The sequence below is a fragment of the Colletotrichum aenigma genome, assembly GCF_013390185.1.
Source record: "Colletotrichum aenigma strain Cg56 chromosome Unknown KSG_Cg56_contig02, whole genome shotgun sequence".
In the NCBI taxonomy this organism is placed as follows: domain Eukaryota; kingdom Fungi; phylum Ascomycota; class Sordariomycetes; order Glomerellales; family Glomerellaceae; genus Colletotrichum; species Colletotrichum aenigma.
This window is the reverse complement of record NW_023500908.1, coordinates 1,076,874-1,095,057: the sequence shown is the minus strand read 5'-3', so window position 1 is coordinate 1,095,057 and position 18,184 is coordinate 1,076,874. Positions and strand designations below refer to the sequence as shown.

General features: G+C 54.1%; 8 protein-coding genes across 8 annotated transcripts; 2 read left to right on the top strand and 6 right to left on the bottom strand.

Annotated features, from left to right (window-relative positions):
• Positions 1-437: 437 nt before the first annotated feature.
• CGCA056_v002322 (Secondary metabolism regulator LAE1) lies at positions 438-1,920 on the bottom strand (the record flags this gene model as incomplete). The annotated part of the gene is made up of 9 exons (XM_037317581.1): positions 438-480; positions 535-954; positions 1,021-1,158; positions 1,224-1,261; positions 1,331-1,485; positions 1,536-1,577; positions 1,627-1,717; positions 1,773-1,802; positions 1,870-1,920. 9 exons carry the CDS (start codon positions 1,918-1,920, stop codon positions 438-440), a joined length of 1,008 nt encoding a protein of 335 aa, XP_037182842.1.
• A 505-nt stretch (positions 1,921-2,425) lies between these two features.
• On the bottom strand, positions 2,426-3,944 carry CGCA056_v002321 (Secondary metabolism regulator LAE1; the record flags this gene model as incomplete). Its single annotated transcript, XM_037317580.1, has 9 exons — positions 2,426-2,480; positions 2,537-2,956; positions 3,047-3,184; positions 3,237-3,274; positions 3,350-3,504; positions 3,569-3,610; positions 3,666-3,756; positions 3,819-3,845; positions 3,894-3,944. The coding sequence occupies 9 exons, from the start codon at positions 3,942-3,944 to the stop codon at positions 2,426-2,428; spliced, it is 1,017 nt and encodes a 338-aa protein (XP_037182841.1).
• A 1,280-nt stretch (positions 3,945-5,224) lies between these two features.
• Positions 5,225-5,716, top strand: CGCA056_v002320 (uncharacterized protein; the record flags this gene model as incomplete). The annotated part of the gene is made up of 1 exon (XM_037317579.1): positions 5,225-5,716. The coding sequence occupies one exon, from the start codon at positions 5,225-5,227 to the stop codon at positions 5,714-5,716; it is 492 nt and encodes a 163-aa protein (XP_037182840.1).
• Positions 5,717-7,932: 2,216 nt separating this feature from the next.
• On the top strand, positions 7,933-8,637 carry cutA (Cutinase; the record flags this gene model as incomplete). Its single annotated transcript, XM_037317578.1, has 2 exons — positions 7,933-8,401; positions 8,456-8,637. 2 exons carry the CDS (start codon positions 7,933-7,935, stop codon positions 8,635-8,637), a joined length of 651 nt encoding a protein of 216 aa, XP_037183041.1.
• A 798-nt stretch (positions 8,638-9,435) lies between these two features.
• On the bottom strand, positions 9,436-10,047 carry CGCA056_v002318 (uncharacterized protein; the record flags this gene model as incomplete). The annotated part of the gene is made up of 1 exon (XM_037317577.1): positions 9,436-10,047. The coding sequence occupies one exon, from the start codon at positions 10,045-10,047 to the stop codon at positions 9,436-9,438; it is 612 nt and encodes a 203-aa protein (XP_037183042.1).
• A 415-nt stretch (positions 10,048-10,462) lies between these two features.
• ATG27 (Autophagy-related protein 27) lies at positions 10,463-11,612 on the bottom strand (the record flags this gene model as incomplete). The annotated part of the gene is made up of 3 exons (XM_037317576.1): positions 10,463-10,658; positions 10,714-11,278; positions 11,348-11,612. 3 exons carry the CDS (start codon positions 11,610-11,612, stop codon positions 10,463-10,465), a joined length of 1,026 nt encoding a protein of 341 aa, XP_037183048.1.
• Positions 11,613-12,626: 1,014 nt separating this feature from the next.
• Positions 12,627-15,661, bottom strand: spt20 (SAGA complex subunit spt20; the record flags this gene model as incomplete). Its single annotated transcript, XM_037317575.1, has 2 exons — positions 12,627-15,292; positions 15,349-15,661. The coding sequence occupies 2 exons, from the start codon at positions 15,659-15,661 to the stop codon at positions 12,627-12,629; spliced, it is 2,979 nt and encodes a 992-aa protein (XP_037183049.1).
• A 936-nt stretch (positions 15,662-16,597) lies between these two features.
• On the bottom strand, positions 16,598-17,867 carry CGCA056_v002315 (uncharacterized protein; the record flags this gene model as incomplete). The annotated part of the gene is made up of 2 exons (XM_037317574.1): positions 16,598-17,197; positions 17,253-17,867. 2 exons carry the CDS (start codon positions 17,865-17,867, stop codon positions 16,598-16,600), a joined length of 1,215 nt encoding a protein of 404 aa, XP_037183193.1.
• Between the last annotated feature and the right edge of the window lie 317 nt (positions 17,868-18,184).

Genomic DNA, 18,184 nt, shown 5'->3' with positions numbered 1-18,184 from the left:
AGGATACCACGATTGCTGAAACTCTGACAGAGCCTCGTCATGCTGTCTCAGCGAAAGCACCGTCTCATCTAGTCATTTGCGATGGAAAGTGAAGATGCACCGAAAATCCATGTACAAACGACGCCGATATGACTCGAATTATTAACTTTGAATTCCCAGCCTCACAATTGCTTGCCATTGTTGTTTTACACTCTTCGGCCACGATGTTCTCGGAGTGGATTTGGGAAACTCCTGAAAATACAACAGAGCCAACAAAGCCAACAAAGCCAACAACGGCTTTTACACATTCACGTCGGGGAGCGAAGGCCTGACGGCCTTACTAATATGTGTTTCAGTTGTCTTAAAGGCTACAAGTGTCAGGCCAACCTGTTATTCAAGAGGCAATATGTACGCCGACTAAGCGTTTTTGAAATTTCCACATGAGACGACAATCTACTTTACTTTTCCTCCTTCAACGGCTTCCGGCCAACGATGAAATAGCTAGACTTGTTAGAAAAAAATCGAATTTTGGATGCATTCTCAAGCAACACTTACATTGGCCAGTAGGCGTGAATGTTTCTGTCGTTGATAACCTTTCGAACGTCGATGAGGAAGACGCTGACTTCCGTAGGTGACCAGTTATGGGCACGCGTCAGAGGGGCTAGAGTGAACCCATCTAGCCCACTGAGCATGTTCTCCCTCTGCCACATCCCAAGCTCCTTAAAATGGACGTCTCTTGGCCAGGAGTTCGAGGGCCATTTATAAGTACTCATAGTAACGTCCTCAAAGCCGGCCTCAATCATGGCCTTCCTCAAGGTAGAAATTTCCAAGTAAGGGCGGCCAAATTTGACCGAAGCGCCGTACAGTAGGTCCGCCCACTTCATCAATGGACTGTCCTTTGTAAGGGTTCCATCATCACATGAAGGGAAGAGATCGAGCTCCTGAAGCTCGAGATAGCCGCCGGGCTGGAGATTGCTGCGCGATCACAAGTCAGTTATTTCTATACACGCCGCATTCGAACAATTTGAGTGATCCTCTTACTCGTAGCACTTCTTCAAGTATTGAGGCCAGTCCGCAACACTTGATGTCATCACTCGGCTGTGGATGTAGTCAAATGGTTGCGAATATGTCCACTCATCCTCGATATCATCAACCTCAAACCTCACGTTGGGCGGGACGCTGCACAAGAAAGGTTAGCAATGTGTCAAAATAGGGTCTTGGATGCCCCGATCGAAACCACTCACTCGCTTGGCTGAATCGGAGAGAGGTCATTCCCAAGAACCTGCTCATTGTTAGATTTCGCGGAATGGATCGTCTACGAGAGATCGCCTGTTAGAGAGACGGAAGGTACCTCGGATTCTGGGTGCTCATCCGCAAAATTGATAGCCCATATTCCAGTGCCTGTGCCTATGTCTAGAACTCGGCCGACCTTGGCATCCTTATCACATGGTGGCGCGAGACCAAGCTTGTCGTCAAGCGTCAGAAGCCACAACGCATGAACCATGTCTGGAACTTTGGTCAGTCGGGTGAATTGAGTAAGACGGGGTTTTCCTAACCTTCTCTGTCATTCTCTCTTTCGTCATTAGGCAAGTGGTATTCTAAATGCTAGGTTAGAAGAGGCTTAAACGTAGACTCATCAACACATACTGCCTTCCTTGTAACGATGGTACGTGCGTCCATTCTCCACGAGGTAGTCTACCACGGACTCGCGAAGACTAGTCGTTGATGAGGCGGTGACCTGGTGGTCTCATTAAGCCAGAAGGCCGTGTTATAGTGTCTCATATGGAACTCACGCTTTCAATATCAGAGTGGCTGTCATCCTGCTGCAATACTTCGTTAGACCGGAAAATAACAATAAGGGATTGCAACCGCAAGAAGATCGCCAATTACCTGCTCATCGGCAGCAACCTGGATTTCAAAGTCGTTCGGAGGGCTAGCCATGATTATTGATGTTTCAATGAAACCACGTGCAAGGACTGGCTCCAGTGGAAAAGAGAGGAAACAGCACAAGAAGACGGAACGGTAGACGCTAGGCAAATAATGCGGTTTTTGTACCACTCGGCCCCTCTTCTTGGCCGCCCGTTGCTCTGCACCAATGTGCATAAACATCCATGTTACGCGGCAAGTTTTGTGGACATGAAGAACTACGCACGAATGAGAAAACAGAGAATTGGGGCAGGTGCGACGTTGCATGTTTATCACACCAATGCCTGTCAAGATATGTTTGTCAATTATGACATGTTCACCAAGGGTAAATGCTTCACAAGCGAGCGCAGGGGTCATGATCCCGACTCGTTCCCGCGGTTTAATCCGCGGAAGGTACTCATGCAACAATTACTCCGAGTTTGCCAGTGGCACAATTCTTCTGCCAAGTCATTCGAGATATGGACTTTTATCGGGCTTGGTACAAATGCAGCTGGGTACAGACAAGTGATCATGATGAATCTCAAGCAGCCGCTGGCGTTTCCTCCTTTTGTGGCTTGCGGCCGACGATAGCGTATCTAGTCAAATGTTCAAAACACAACTCTTCCAGGTGTCATGTGGGAGTGAGACTCACTGAGGCCAGTATGCATGAATGCTTCGATCCTTGAGGTCCTTGCGCACATCAATGAGGAAGACGTCGACCTCTGCTAGCATCCAATCCAGAGCGCGCGTCAAGGGAGCCATCGTGTAACCTTCTAGGCCCATCATTGTATTTTCGTAGTTCCACAGGCCAATCTCCCTGTATCTTGGGTCCTTAGGCCACCCATTAGTTGGCCACTTATAGACGTGCATTGTGACATCCTCAAATCCTGCTTCAATCATGAGCTGCTTCAAACTTGGGATCTCCATGTAGGGCCGTCCAAGCTTGATTGACGCCTCCAGAAGGAGGTTAGCCCATTTCATGAGGGCATGCGCGGGATTGAGGGTGTCGTCGTCGGAACGAGGAATGATGTCGGTTTCTTTCAATTCGAGGTAACCACCAGGCTCCAGATTACTTCATAGCCACCTTCGTTAGCTCCTTTACATGATCAAATCGGGAAAATATGATATCGATATCGATGAAGGCGAAAGTAGAATGACTTACTCGAAACAGCGTCTCAAGAACACGGGCCAGTCGCTGAGACTGGAAGTCATGAGCCGGCTGTGGATATACTCAAATGGACGAGAGTATGTCCACTCGTCTTCAATGTCGTCAACTTCAAACTTGACGTTCGGTGGTACTCTGTGAAGAATGGTCAGCACTCTCTCAATCTTGACTATGAATGTTTCCTCACAGGGTTGGCTGTACGGCGGATAGGTCGTTCCCATAAACCTGCGATGCAAAGTTAGTCCTGTATCCATGAGTCTTCGAGACTCATTAAGATGAGCTGTTCGAATAGGTACTGACGTCGGCTTCCGGATGTTCGTCTCCAAAGTCAATAGCCCAGATACCTGTGCCAGTGCCGACATCAAGTACTCGACCAACAGTCGCATTCTTTTCGCAGGGCGGGGCGACGCCGAGTTTGTCGTCAAGAGTGATCAGCCACAGCTGATGGTTTGAATCTGGTTGGAATTTGGAGTCAGCATCAAATTAGGTCCACATCGTGAGTTATGGTTTTAAGCTCACCAAGTCTGTCGTTTTCCTGGTCGTCGTTTGGGAGATTGTATTCTGGAGGATCTCGTCAGAACCCACGCTGATTGTTCATGCACGAGGAGCCACTTACTGCCTTCTTTGTAACGATGGTAGGATCGGCCGTTCTCAATGCGATAATCGATTATGGAGTCACGAAGACTGGTTCTCGAGGAGGCAATACTCTGGGTGGTTGATAGTTAGCAACGCGCCAGTAGTTGCGCTTGGCCCTCGGGACAAAGCTTACACTTCCGATTTCTGAGCGGGGATCATCCTGCAACTTTTAGAGATTAAAAGACAAAGTTTCAGGTTTCAAGCTTACCCCGTCATCAGCAGCGAGCTCAACTTCGTGGTTGTCTTGAGATTGAGACATGGTGATTAGCCCTTCAATGAGAATGCGTTACTTGGACTAGAAGAAACCCGACATGAAAAAAGAAAAACAAAAGAAAAGTCGAAGGACAAAGAAAGAAACTCGAGGCGTATTTGTGATTGTCACTTGCGTGTCGGAGCCGGTTGCATCGTCCGGCCCCCTCGTCTTGGCCGGTATCCATCGCGGACAATTCAGGCTGTGATGAACATGCGGGCGTCCCAACAGCCCCCTGCTGTCACTTCTGTTCGCACGCACACAGTTCTCATCTCCACAGTGTAGCCGCGGAACCCGGATGTGCATGCACGTTGGTGCAGAATGTGCCGTTGTGGTCACATTCTTACCGAGAATAGGAAATGCACCTCAATCAAGCGCAAGGGTCCTATTTTTGGCCTGCAAAACGCAGGTCTTCACCACACAGTTTCGATACCGCTAGAAAGTTGATCGGATATATCTTCATTAGGCCCGATACAGATTCAACCCTAATAATACGCGGCCAGGACTGGAGTGTCGGGCATCAAAAAACATCTCTTGGCGGCGCAATAGGCGGCTACTAATCGGGGAACATTCTTAGACCGGGACCCTGGCCTTACAGCGCATTTATTGCAGCAAAGGGATTTTTCACGAAACACAATCGCCGGAAGCAGATAAAAAATCCCATGAAGGTGTGTATTATGCGCTAGATAATGGAGGGCAGGCGTCTTCATGTTACACTTGGTTGATCAAAACACAAGCCAAATCCGTTATTTAGTGGAGTTTTAATCTGAGGATACTGTTCATTCAAGCTGCAAGGACAATTTTCATCGACACGCTTTTGATCAAAGAACGAAACCTTTGTCACCGCCAGCTCGATAGCGGTATTTGACGTTGTCGCAATCCGCTACTTGAAATAGAGCATGCTGTCGCCAGTCCTCCAATTTCGAACAGCATACCAAAACGTCAACTGCATATCCCGATACCTTATAGCATCCAGGTTTCCATCAAGAAGTTCCGATTTCTGTTACAACAATCGCTCAACTGACAACTTGATATCGCAAGCCTACTCAGGGACCAACAATCGCACAATGTCCTCGCCAGTCCACCGAGCACAAACACCCGAGTCCACTTGGGACAATCCCTTCCCTGAGCCGATGGACTTCGAAATCCGTGATGGAGTTTTTGTTTCTTCGGAAACGCCAAGGCCCATAGGTCTTGATGCTGCAGCAGAACAGATGCGTCGACTAGCCCTTGTCTTCGGAGGATCAGCCACATCCACGCCAAATCCCTCTCCAACGCAGATACAGAAGATGATCAGGTTGAAGAACTTGGTTCCCTCATGGAGCAATGATCCTGATGCCCAAGACTACGTTGGACATCACACAGGCCCCCTCTACGCTCTTCTCGCCAGGCTCTTTGTGATTCGTGTCATTCAAGACCACGACACGGAGGACTTTTCCCACCTCTGTAATCACGAAAGAATGTGGATCATCGTCAATTTAAACGGCACCAGTCGAAAACTTCACGCCCCCTTGGAAATTGCCGGCTTTTTCTCGGAATACAGAAAAAAGACTCGGTACACAAACATCACGTATGATCGGGGCCGCGTGTTCTGCAACGTGGATATCACAGATGTTCATCATGAATGGACCGATGGACACGTTGAGAAGATCATTGTGATTTTGGACTTCACTCGTAATGGTATGATCACGAGAGCTGAGCTCAAACATGCCAATGACAAGATTGGCCCCGAGGCATGGGAACCGATTAATATTGTGCGCGGAACTAATACGACTGTTTGAGGGCTTCAAAGTCAGGTTAGAGGGCAGTGAAGGACCGTCGATTACACAGGCGAGAGTGTTTAGAATTGTTATGTCGAAGGTTTCGTTTGAGGATCTGGTGTTGAGAGCTAGCCAAGGATGCTTTTTCGGTTGTCATTTTCTATCCATCAATTTTTAAATGTTTGACACTCGGCGGATGTATGAACAGCCGAGGCCAAAGAATAGCTTCAGACACAATAGAAGATTTCTTTATTCACAATCACGGCAGCAACCACCGGCCAATCTCCTTACGCCGAGCTCGTGATCTAGCTTAGACCACCACGAGGCCCGCGATATCTCTGATATGAGCATTGTTTCTTGATAATCATCGGTCAGCCGCGTCGTTCGGCTTAGAAAAACAGGTGTTCAACGCCCAGGGCTAAAACGCATGTCAAAGAGGATCCAGGCACAAAAGGACCGTTGGAAACATGGGCAGAAAGGTTAACGCGATATCAACCGAAAGGTGGGCCAAACTTAAGCTCCCGTGCCCCGTGGCGTCGATGCGGAGGCCGATCTTCCGGACGTTTCCCTTGGCAGCGCGAATCCCGCAAGCTTCTTTCAACGCAATCCCGTTTGCAGCCGTCAAAGGGTTGACGACACATTCCACAATGGCTGTACCTCAGAACCGTCGTGCAACGGTTTCTTTGTCGACAAGTTGCCAAAAGAATGGCAACGTCTCCATTGGGGATAACCTCAACGTTGTGTCTCGACTAGCTCACACAGAAAGCAAGCCAATGACTCTCCCAACTCAAACTCCCTCGGCGACTCCCCGGTGTCATCTGGCTGTCACCGCGAGTCAACTCCCTTCCCAATCGCCTCCAACCTAATCGCACTTCCTCCCTGACAACATGCCGAGCCAGCGTCTCGGTACCGACGTGAGATCACAATCTAACCCCTTTAGTCATCGCCGCACGCATCTTCCCCTCCCCAGGCTCCGGACAAGTCCATCCCTACAACATCCGTCACACCGCCCGAGGAAAAGTCGAGATGATCCATGGATGTTGAGCACACTTAACGGGCCTCCTAAAATCCGACGGCGCACGCCATACGTACATGGCCTCCCGCGCCCAGCTGCCGAGAGCCAAGGGGCATGATGCACGTCAACCTTCGCACCGTCGGGAATTCCGAACGTTGCGAAGTCAGCGCAATTAACACCAACCTTGGGTCGGACTCGAGACGACATGCCGACATCGTGCCAGTGTTATGGAAAACATCAGACCGAAGAGGGAACAAAGCGCTGTCAGAGGAATAGCAACCTGCCAATCCGCTGCGGCGGAGGACTTCCACATTGGTTCACCAGCGCGAAATCTGCACGCCGTCCCATGTTGTGGGCAGCAAGAGCTTCCCAACTCTTCAGCCCACCAAAACTAGGCTGGTACACTCTTGAAAAGCTTGGAAGCACTCGGTGCGCCTCCCATCCGCCCCTCGTCCCTGGTGGCCTCGACGCACAGCCCGCCCGATGTTTCGAGTTGCTCAAACCCCATGGCTACACACACACCTGGCCGGCCACACCCATGAAACGGCCACGCCCATGAAACGGCCACGCCCAATCGCATCCAGCCCCGTCTGTTCTTCCGGCCCCGATGCAGCTCATCCTCACTCTCTTTTCCCTTCACCGATCAGCCTCGAGCCCGCCCAGCAAGGCAGATCAAGCTTCCAGGGGTCCACATGTCGCGGCCTTATCTTTCTTCCAGCCAAACAGAAGGCTCACGACTGAGAACGCTCCCCGAGTCCTGTCGTCTTGAACATGAGGCAACCCTGTTCCCCTGTTCCCGTCTAGTGTCGCCATCAGGCTGATCCCACGTGAGGTCCCTGCCTCTGATCCGCCCTCCTTTCCCTATTGGGATGAGGTTGCGGTACCTGAAGCTGCCCTGGAGCAGACGACATCACACACACCGCAATAAGCGAACGAAAGAAGCTTATTCTTCTCTGCCCTCGCCGCCCGTCACGGCGGCCTGTCCATCCGGAGGTTGGTCCATATCGGTGCGGCTTGCGTACAAACGTTCAAAGTGAAAATGCCAAGGCCAAGCTTGTCTTCCGCATCTCCGGTATAAGAATCCAACGCCGCCGCCCATCTCATCTGCCCGTGCCTGACCAGTGATATCTCAAAGTTAAGCCTCTCCTTCCATCGCCTAGTAGTTTAATCTCTGCAACCGTCGACATCCCTTCACCACCGCCAACAACACACTCATTTCACGATGCATCTCACGACATCAGCAGCCCTCCTCGCCTTGCTGGGCACGGCGACCTCCACCCCCATCACTAAGCGCCAGGCCGACTTCTCAGGCAACACGCAAAACGGCCTGCAGGGCGGCGCGTGCGCCAACATGATCGTCGTCTTCGCCCGCGGCACCACGGAGCGCGGCAACGTCGGCACCATCGCCGGCCCGCCCTTCTTCCAGGCGCTCTCCGCCCAGGTCGGCGGCAACCTCGAGGTCCAGGGCATCGAGTACCCGGCCGACGTGCCCGGCTTCCTCGCCGGCGGCGACGCCAACGGCTCCCAGGAGATGGCCACCCTGACGCAGCAGGCCATCACCAACTGCCCCAACTCGGCCGTCATCATGTCCGGGTACTCGCAGGGCGGCCAGCTCGTGCACAACGGCGCGGCGATGATGCCGGCGGAGATGACGGCCAAGGTTGCTGGCGTGGTCATCTTTGGCGACCCACGTAAGTCCTCTGATGAGAAAGCTTGAGAAAATTCAATACTGATGGTTGGAATAGTCAACGGCCAGGCCGTCCAGGGAGTCGACGCCTCTAGGACCAAGGTCATCTGCCACAACGGCGACAACATCTGCGAGGGCGGCAACCAGATCCGCCGCGCCCATCTCACCTACGGCAACGACGCCGATGAGGCCGCAACGTTCGCCGCCTCCATGATGGCCGCCCCGGCTGCCGGCGCGTAAGCTGGCCTCGAGCCTTCTCAGAGTTGACCTCGGAGGCTTGCGTTTCTGTTTCGACCATGTATATATAAATACCTGCCGTGACTTTTGTGCACATGTGCCGAGGTTGCATCGTAGTGTGTTCGTAATGGAGATGGTGAATCCAGCAAATCTCTTCTGTCCGTCCGATGGGCAAGGATTCGTCAGGGTGAAGGAAGGAGAGGCTAGAGTTGGTGAGTTGGCTGGTGAAGTTGGCGATGGACGGGAGGCAGGGTGTTTAGTGGCGTGGCTGCGTTTTTAACACATTGGCATAGCTTAGCATTTGCGTAGCCATACTAGTATATAAAATCTAGACCACATGATATCACGAGCCTTGTCTGGATGCCTCTCAGTCCAGATGCCAATTTTTCAGATGGGAGTGTGGTGCAGGTTCGTGATGTTTTCGTAAGACAGAATACACAATCGCCCAAGTCCAGGCGTTCGGATTCAAACAGATCCACAATGCGGATGGCATCTGGCATGTCGTGCATCGCGCCCGTGGAATTCGCGGTGATGACCCTATTGAGATGATCAGTAAATGAAGAACCCGAATACGATGACGCCTGGCAATACCCACTTCCTGCCGTGAGACATGCACAGTCTGGCGTACTCATCGTCTGAGGCGTTCTCGCCAAGTGTTGCATCAGGCCCGAAGGAGGCCGGCAAGAATTGCCATGACTTGCGATCCTCCCGACTTATGCCCGATACGCGAGCTCTTCGCAAGCATCTCCGGGGGCTAGGTCAACCTCAGGGCCAAAGTTGACAGACCCGAGAAGTCCCACCTCACGTCCCCGTCCGCCTCACGACCGCAACAACCTCCCACCCGCGCCCCCCAACCTCCTCCATCCTCTCCTCCCCCCAAACCTCAACCCCCCTCCCACCACCCTCCAGCGCGCCCCCGAAATCTCCCCAGTCCATCCGCGGCCCGACATAAACCACAACCTCCGGCCCGGGCCCCTCGACAAACAGCCGCATATACTCCCTCACCAACGCCACCTGCTTCGGGTACACAAACACCCACGCCGCCGCCTCCCGCGCCAGGCCTTCCACAGCCCAGGTCCCGGGCACGGTGCGGTGCGGGTGGTGATACTTATTCGGGCTGGGCGCGACTTCGACGCTTACGAGGTTGAGAGGCGGGGCGTCCGGGAGGGACTGGAGAAGACCCTCGACGAGGCCGGTGCCGCTACCTATGGAGAGAGTGAGGGACGGTGCTGGTGGTAGGAGGGCGTGTAGGGCGCGGAGGAGAGGGATGGAGAGCGAGAGGCAGGAGTCTGGGATTGTTTGTGGGGAGTTTGTGAGTTGAGGGAGGGGAGGGGGAGTGAATGGTGGTGGTGACGAGGTCAAGTCCTCATCGCTCGGAAGCGGTACATCGTCAAATCTGCGCGAGGAATTCATTCTGGGCAGTTGTCAGTTCGCGATTGGTACCTGGGGGCTATTAACTGCTTATCTGTTGCTTGGACGGTAGGTTGTGGCGAGGCGCGGGGGATTTCTGGAGAAATTCAAGAGACACGCCCCACAGTACTTGGTGCGTCGATCTACCACCGATCATGCTTTGGCGCCGCTGTGCGAGCATACCGCAAAACCTATATGCCGAAAAGCATCACAGATTGGGACAACAAAACTTGGATCAAAGAGTACTCTCTTGGACGAACCAGCTAATGCGACGAGCCCAAGGGACCAAACCAGCCCAACTCCAAGTCGCAACCAGACCCGCGAAACCATGCACCTAGGAAACCTCAGTCACTAACCCCGTTTACACTGTAAATGTACACTTCCATGCTTATGCCAACTCCCCGTGAAAAGAGCGCATTTAGACGGCACTGTAGCCGCCTCGGCTGCCGCTGCCGTTCACCGTGTTCAGGACACTGCGTGTCCAGTCCTTCACCAAGTACGGGATGTCCCTGATCGTGTCTCCGTGAGGCAGAAGATCCCAGCCTCTAGCACCGTATCGGTTGTAGTTCAGCCAGGAGCCGAAGATGAGGTATGCGGCGGTACCGAGGAAAGCCCTACACCGCAACTGTTAGCTGGCGAACGTAAATCTGGAGAAAAGGATGGACCCACAAGACGACAAACCAAGTAAAGAAGCCCCAGTGGCTGCTCGCGTCACCGTTCTCATCAGGCTTGTCGCGCGCGTCTTCGCAGGCGTACTTTGTATGCCAAGTCATTCTCAAGACGTCAAAATCTCCCTCGGCAGGACCGTAGCTGTCCCAGATCAAGGCAGTGCCGTTTCCCATAATCTGCTTCTCGTCGGGTGATGGCCCATCGCCGTCCTTATCCTTGTCCTTGTCGTCATTGTCATCACGTGCGCGCAGTTTCGTGGCAGTATCGTACTGGTCTTCCGAGGTGACCTCTCCCTCGAGACCCGTCTTCTCGCGGTCGCAGATGAACTCGATGATGGCCTTCTGTTTCCTGCCGCTTCTGGTCAAGGGGTAGGAGCCGCCGTTCAGGATGAGCCGGAGGCCTTCCTTCGCGTCCGAGTTGGAGTCGCTGGACTTGAGACGCTCGACCTTGGCATCGAGAGGCTTGCCGCCCACGTCTTGCAGCTCGCCGGCGATCGGAATCACCTTCTCGACCTCGTCCTTGTCCTTGTCGTTGCCCGGGTGGACGGTGCGCTCAATGGCACAGACTGTTTTTCCGCGGTGTTAGTAATCCATCAAATGTCCTGGCTTTGTAAAGGAGCAGGCAGGCAGCGTACCTCGCGTGCCGTTGGGGCACTGCTCGTCCTTCTTGACGTCCCCTTTCCGCTTCAGAGGCTTGCAGATATCGACGGTGTAGGACGTGTTCGTGAAGGTTGGGGGGTGCCACCGGCTAGTCACGACGCTGTGCGGGCCTCCCAGGGCCTTTAGGTTGAAGGAAACATCGTCTACGCGGATGTGTTCGCAGTCGATGGTGGCCGCCAATGCCGGCGAGGAGAAGAGGAAGGCTAGCAGAAGAGCTGCTTGCGGTCGAGGGAAATGCATAACGGGAGGGCCGGCCGAAGGGTCGCTGTTGTCGATGTCTGAGCTTCGATGAAGTTCGGCGGAATGGTCTGGGGGTTGCGTGCGGGTGGATCGGGACGGCGGCGGATGGAAGGGGGAAGGGCGCAGGCAACGTTGGAGCTCGGCAAGGTTGCAGAAAGTACCGGACAGACCCAAAAAAGAGAACAAGAAGATGTTACTGCTGCTAATGAATGTGGTGTTGAGCTCAACAGGCAGCACAGTGGTGGTGGAAGCTCGAGGTCACGGAATGGTTCATGTGGCTTAAAGGCCAGAGCAGTCAGTCAGTGACAGTGGATGAATGACCCAGCGCGGCACCTTCCACTTTGGATGCTGCTGCTGGACCTGGGCCGTGGACCGTGGAACCTGACCGTTTCCTGCACCTTAGCGGCATTAGCGGGTTGCATCATCGGGTCTCTCCCGCGTCATGCCGAAGATTAAGCGATGCAATGCACGTGATGCTGCTGATGGAGGGCATGCACGGACCCTCTCATCCTAGGCGGCTTACCTTCATTGTGTGGAAGAAGTCCTGGCCGGAAGTCAGATCCAGAATCCCATCAACATAAGACACAACCACATACATGGAACGCAATGTTGGATTGAATGGTCTCCACACACCAAGCTCATCTCAAGTCGTTACCTGAACTTTTCTTTTCTGAATTGGACTCCAATTCACTGATGACTGAACTGATATACACAGTAACATATTAACTCGCTCTCAGAGTCCCGAACCGCTCTGGCGTATGCATATGCCGTTTGTTTGCGTCAGCCCCCCAATTCAATAGACGTCCGTCCCTGACCGCACCTTGAAGGATAAGGTAGATGCGCCTTCGTAGGGGTATATAAGATCATACAAGATCGAAACCAGCCAAACCCTCCCCTAGTCCCTTAGACGCCGAAATAAAAAGACGCTCTTAACATGGCATGTCCGCTGTTCTCTCCCTCCGCCATTGACTCTGAATCGTCAGGACACTTGCGTCATGGCTGTCATCACAGAATCTACATTCCATGAGGTCCCATCATCCCGCCCATCCCCTGCATCTGCTGCATTTGCTGGTGCTGTTGCTGGTGTTGCTGCTGCTGTTGCTGCATCATCACCTGCTGCGCCCTACGCTGTGCAAGAACGTTACTTATCTGGTTCTTGGCCTCCAACATGCATTGCCGCTTAAAGTTCTCCATCTCGGCAGGTGGGATGTTTTCCACGCTCCCGCCATACTTGGCAGCAAGGTTGGCGATTTGCTTGTTGTAGATCGCCATTCCCTGCATCTTCACTTGGTTCGTGAGAGCGCTATTCCCGCCCATCGCTTGCTGCTGCTGCTGCTGCAACTGCATCATCGCTTGTGCTTGCTGCATGCTGATATTCTGCCCATTCACATTCATCATACCCTGGCCACCCATCTGCCGCTGCATGGGATTGCCCATCTGCGCCTGGAGCTGAGCCTGGAGCTGTGCCTGCATTTGTGGCGTCATCTGACCGCCGCCCATGTGGTTGCCTCCCATGCGGTTAAGTTGTTGAGCATACTGGGCCGCCAGCTGTTGCGTCATCATATTACCCATGTTACCGCGTTGTTGATGTTGCTGCTGGTGTTGTTGTTGCTGCTGTTGCTGCTGTTGCTGTTGCTGCTGCAAAAGCATGCGCTGGTGCATCTGCTGCTGCATAAATTGCTGCTGCTGGGGCGTCATCTGTTGCGGGTTCATGCCATTCATCATGTTACCCATGCCACTCTGCATGGCTGCTTGCAATTGTTGTTGCTGAATAGCACGTTGCTGTTGGGCTACTTGAGCTGCGATCAGGTTGGGGTTATGCATTTGGTTCGACATGGATCCAGGTGTGCCGACGTTCATCATAGGCTGGCCCATTTGAGAGTTTGATTGCATCATATTCGGAGGAGGACTGGCTTGTCCCATGCGAGGCGTGGCAGCAACGGCAGGTCGCGGCACTGGCGTTGCCTGCATACTCGGAGTTCCTTGTGGCATGCGGGGCGTACCGTTGGGATGGCTTTGCTGGCTGGCGCGGGCAGACATGCTGTGAGACATAGGAACACCTCCGACGTTCGGGGGGTGGCCTTGAACTGCCGAAGGCGGCCGAGTAGGACTGTTGGCCATGTTCGAATTGGACTGCTGCATCGGTACACCGCCAGGCATGGGCGACGACAGGCTGTGAGGTGTGCCCTGACGGATGACAGGTGAAGAAACTGGAGGCTGAGATGCTTGAGTAAAACGGGCTTGGGTCTGCGCTGGAATACCGCTGGGAACAGCTCCCGTGGTGCCATTTGGCATGGTTGTAGGTGTTGGCTGGGGTTGGGGCGGTGCAGCATTCTGGCTCTGAGCCTGATTCTGCGCAGCAGCCTGAGCCGCCAAGGTTCGTCGTTGCTGTTCTCTTTGCTGCTGCTCTTGACGAGCTTTGAGCTCCTGAGCCATGATATGCTCGCGCCGCAGCTTTTCGGCCTCGGCCTGGCGTTGAGCAGTGATAGCAGCCTGTTGCTCCTGCATCTGCTTCTGTTTCTCTTGAGCGAGCTTGCGCTCGTTCTCTGCGGCCTTGGCCTTCTCTTGTTCTTTCCTCTCATCGTGCTCCCTCTTAATCTCGGCAATGACCTTGAATCGCTCGAATCTGGGCTCGAAGGTGGTGACGACGGCAGGGCCTTCCTTGTCGGCGCCGTTCGATCCACTCTGTGCTCCGCCGGCGGCAGTAAACGTGCGCTCGTCCAAAGTAAGCATATACTTCTCTTGGTCTGCCGCGGCAGCCTCGTCGGCAGCCATCTCGGCCACGGTCCGCTTCCTCGTCTTTGGCTGGGGAGGAGAATCTGAGTGCTTGGGGTGGGTCAGAGCATCAAGCAGAGCAATCGTTTCTTCCACATCCCTTGTCGGCTCCAAAAAGAGAGGAGCATTGGTCGCTAGCAGGATCTGAGACTCAGCTAGGTAGATGTTGCTGGAGTCCAACTCCATCCTCTCACGTTTCTGCTTCTTGGCCGGAGGCGGCATGGCTCCCGCCGTGGGAGTGGGAGGAACCATGGTGATGGGTGTTGCAGGGGGGGCGCCGTTAGCATCGATGCTTCCACGTCCATCGGACGCTCCGCGAGGAGTCGCAGCTTTGATCAGAAGATCAGCCTGGAGGCTCTCTGCCGTTGGATGCAGGACAACAGTGAAGATCTTGGCCTTTAGAGGAACCTTGCTCTTTTGGCCTTCCCCCGGCAGACTGGGCGCTGGCATGCTCTCCTTGTCCTTTTCCTCCGCAGTCTTGTGCTTCGTATCCTCATGCTCTTGGTGGGCGAGCTCAGGCTGAGCTCCGAGAGACTCCTTGGGGTACGGGACGTACGGCGATGGTACAATGTATGGGTTATGGTTGTGAATAGATGAGGGGACTACTTTGTTGCTCGAGGCAGAAGTCGGTCGCGCAACATCCTTGGACTGGACTACCGACTTGTGATCATGTACCTGGACGATGAGGCACCCCTCGTAGAAGGGCACACCCCACTGTGTGAAGTATTCGAGGAGGTCGTGAGGAACTGTGCGCAGCCGCAGGTGTTGTAGGAAAATCTGCATGGGCGACTTGTACTGGAAAATTCCGTCTTGTTGGTCGAACCGGAAGTGGTTCTGGTGCATGTGTACGACAAGGGATGGAGGGTTGCCGGCGTATTTCTTCAGGATGTACTCGGGCGTGACCACTGTGTCGATGTTAGCACGAGCAACGCGTCGTGATGCCCACCTCGAGTGTACATACCATAAGGTGGCGGCTCAACGGCTTGGGCCGCTGCCATGTCGGCGGCGACCGAGGCTGAGCGCAGCCCTGCACTGTTCCTAGAGTTGCGACCGCCCTGGGCCGACTGTTCGCGGCGCACGCGGTTGGCGGGTCGCGCAGATTGTGGATTCGCGCCATTCATCGTCGCGGAATTTGGTGGTTTCTTGGTAGACATCGATGGAGAGGGCGATGACTTGATGGAGCTTGCTCCGTTGGTCTGGATGCCAGGGGGTACTGGACGTTTGATTTTGGACGCGACAGCCGGCGGCTGGATTGCCGTCACGACCGGCGCCATAATGCCGGATGGGGCGGCTACCGGACTGCAACGAGGCTGAGAAGTGTCGCGACTGTCGATATGTTGCTATTGTATGATGCACAGGTCGTATCAAGAAGTACTCATTTGAAGCTGGGAAGGGGTTCGTCGATCGCGATGGATGGGGGTCGGAAGTTGATGGATGGGCGATCGTGGCTCGTGGTCGCGTTGGACAAATCGGGTGACGTCGGCGTGGAGAATGGTAATCGGGGTCGCGAGAGGGTCGCAAGGGTCGCAAAACCTGCTCGTAAGTGAAGAATAAAAGTTAAGGATTGAGAAATGAGGCCAAAAAGAGATGCACTCTCGTTCAGGTTGATGGGTTCGATGCGTGTGGGGTTGGGATGTAGTCAGGCTTCCGCGAAAGAGGCTCTGTCTCCAAAGGAGGAACCGCCGCATCTCCGAGACGGGGGGTGCAAAGCGTGGAGGACAGGACGTGGAACTCGACTGGACGCTGCTGGATGCTGGACGCAGGCCCCAGGCCGCGGGCAGGCCAAAGCCTCAGGCAAAACCCCGGATGCGGACCCACCGTAAGAGCACAGTGCGTGCACCGTAGAACCGACTTTCTGGGGGCGTGGAACCTGCAGAGCCATATCTAGAAGTAAGGCAGACGACGAACTGACTGGCACAATCCAGACGCTAGAAAGTAGAAGAAGAGATCTGGATTTGATTTCAGTATAAGCTTAAGGTCTTTCTATGCGGAAGCAACCACTCTCAAAAAGAAAAATCCCGGCGAGTCGCAACCTCAACGGTCGATTACGATAACTATCTGCTCTCATGATAAACGTCACATGATATCGTGGTATATACCAATCCAAATAAAAACACACATTTCCAAACCCTTCCTGCCCTTTGTAGCCTCCCATCATACGGCCTTCGTTCCACGTGAAAGCTTTTTTTTTTGCACAGCGGAGGCAATATTTACTCCCGTCCCTGGACGCGGCGTGCCCAGTCATCGTGGACCCGCATCCCATCAACGACCACAACGCCGCGACCCCGGCCGACCCGGTCCGGACGCTGCCACCACTTTTCTTCTGGCTTCTCCGCTTCTGACTCGCTGTCAGCAAGACCACCGTGACCGTTGTCGGCACCCACAACCAGAACGATGTCGTGACGCAGCCAAGTCTGGAGGCTGGATACCATTTGGCCGTTCTCACCAGCCAAAGACTCCTGGAGATACACGATCTCGGGCTGCAAGTGACGTAAAATGTGGGTGTGTCCATTGGCAGTAGTAAAGGGCAGGACCATGGTCTCCTTCTCAACCAGAGCCAAGGCCTGGGAGTAGACAGCGTTGAATGCAGGGCTTGTGGCAGAGGCGTTCATCAGAGGGCTCTTTGCTGGCTCGTCTCCAGGAGTTTGGGCTTGGTGGTGGGAAATGTTAGAGAACGACGAGCTCAGCGAAGGTGGCGGGCGGTTACTCGAAGGTTCACCTACGGTCTCCTTGAGACCAGGGGCGTAGATCAAGACGAAGAGCTTAATGCTGGAAAAGTCGGTGTAGCGTGGAATATGCGACAGGATTGACTAAAGCAAAGTCAGCAACAAAGAATGAGGTCTTGGTTCAGGAGAATTCCCTTACGGCATGCTCATGGAATCCATCGTCATCAAAGTCATCACCATGGCTGTCTGCAGACACCACAATGGCAACAGTCCTCCTTCGCTTCCCTGGCTCTCTCGGAACGGAAGATCGCTCCTTGCGGGCATCAGCTTCCTCAGACCACGTCTCGTGGTCGGCGTAGGCGTTCTTATCTTCCTCGCGGATAGCTGCCAGCGCGCGCCCGGCGACAGCACCTGCTGCAGCAACACCCGCCGTCACAGTCTTGCCGGCGGACTCGAAGAATTGCTGCGGGCTGGGGGTGCGTCTCAAAGCGCCCGACATGCGCGCCCCCCACGTTTCTGCGCTGACATCGGCATCCCGGGACGCATCGCCAGTGGTGCCGTAGGTCTCGGCCCCAACATTGCTTGATGGCGGCTTCGGTCCTCTGGAGGAATCGTAGGCAGTATTGCCGCCAAAGTCGGCGGCATCGTAGTCGAGGTCTCTGACGTGGTCGGTCTCGGGATTCTCGTCCTCATCCTTGCGCTGGCTCCAGACCCAGGCTGCGAGACCAACGGTCGCGACAGTCACAGTGACTGCAAGCGGCACCCAATGGCTCCATACCCCGCGACGCCGAGAGTGTTGATCGTTCCACGACATTTAGATTGGCGTGACCATTGCAACAGGGCGCGGGGCCCAAGTTGACGTATATTCTTTAGAGATCGGTAGTGGATTTCGAGCTCTCGGGAGCTACTGGCGGCAATTGGGCGCTTCGAACAGACGGTGTGGATTTGGAGGTTGCCGCAGGTGAATCGCCAAAGATCAATACTTCAATGAGCCGCCCGTGATCGTAATGGCAAACGGATGGTGTCAAACGATAGAAAATCGCAATGAGGAGGTGGGCTGGAAATCGCCCACTTGTTCGCGAGCTCGGGTGGCTGGGCTTGGGGTGCGCATCAACATGGGATGGATGAATG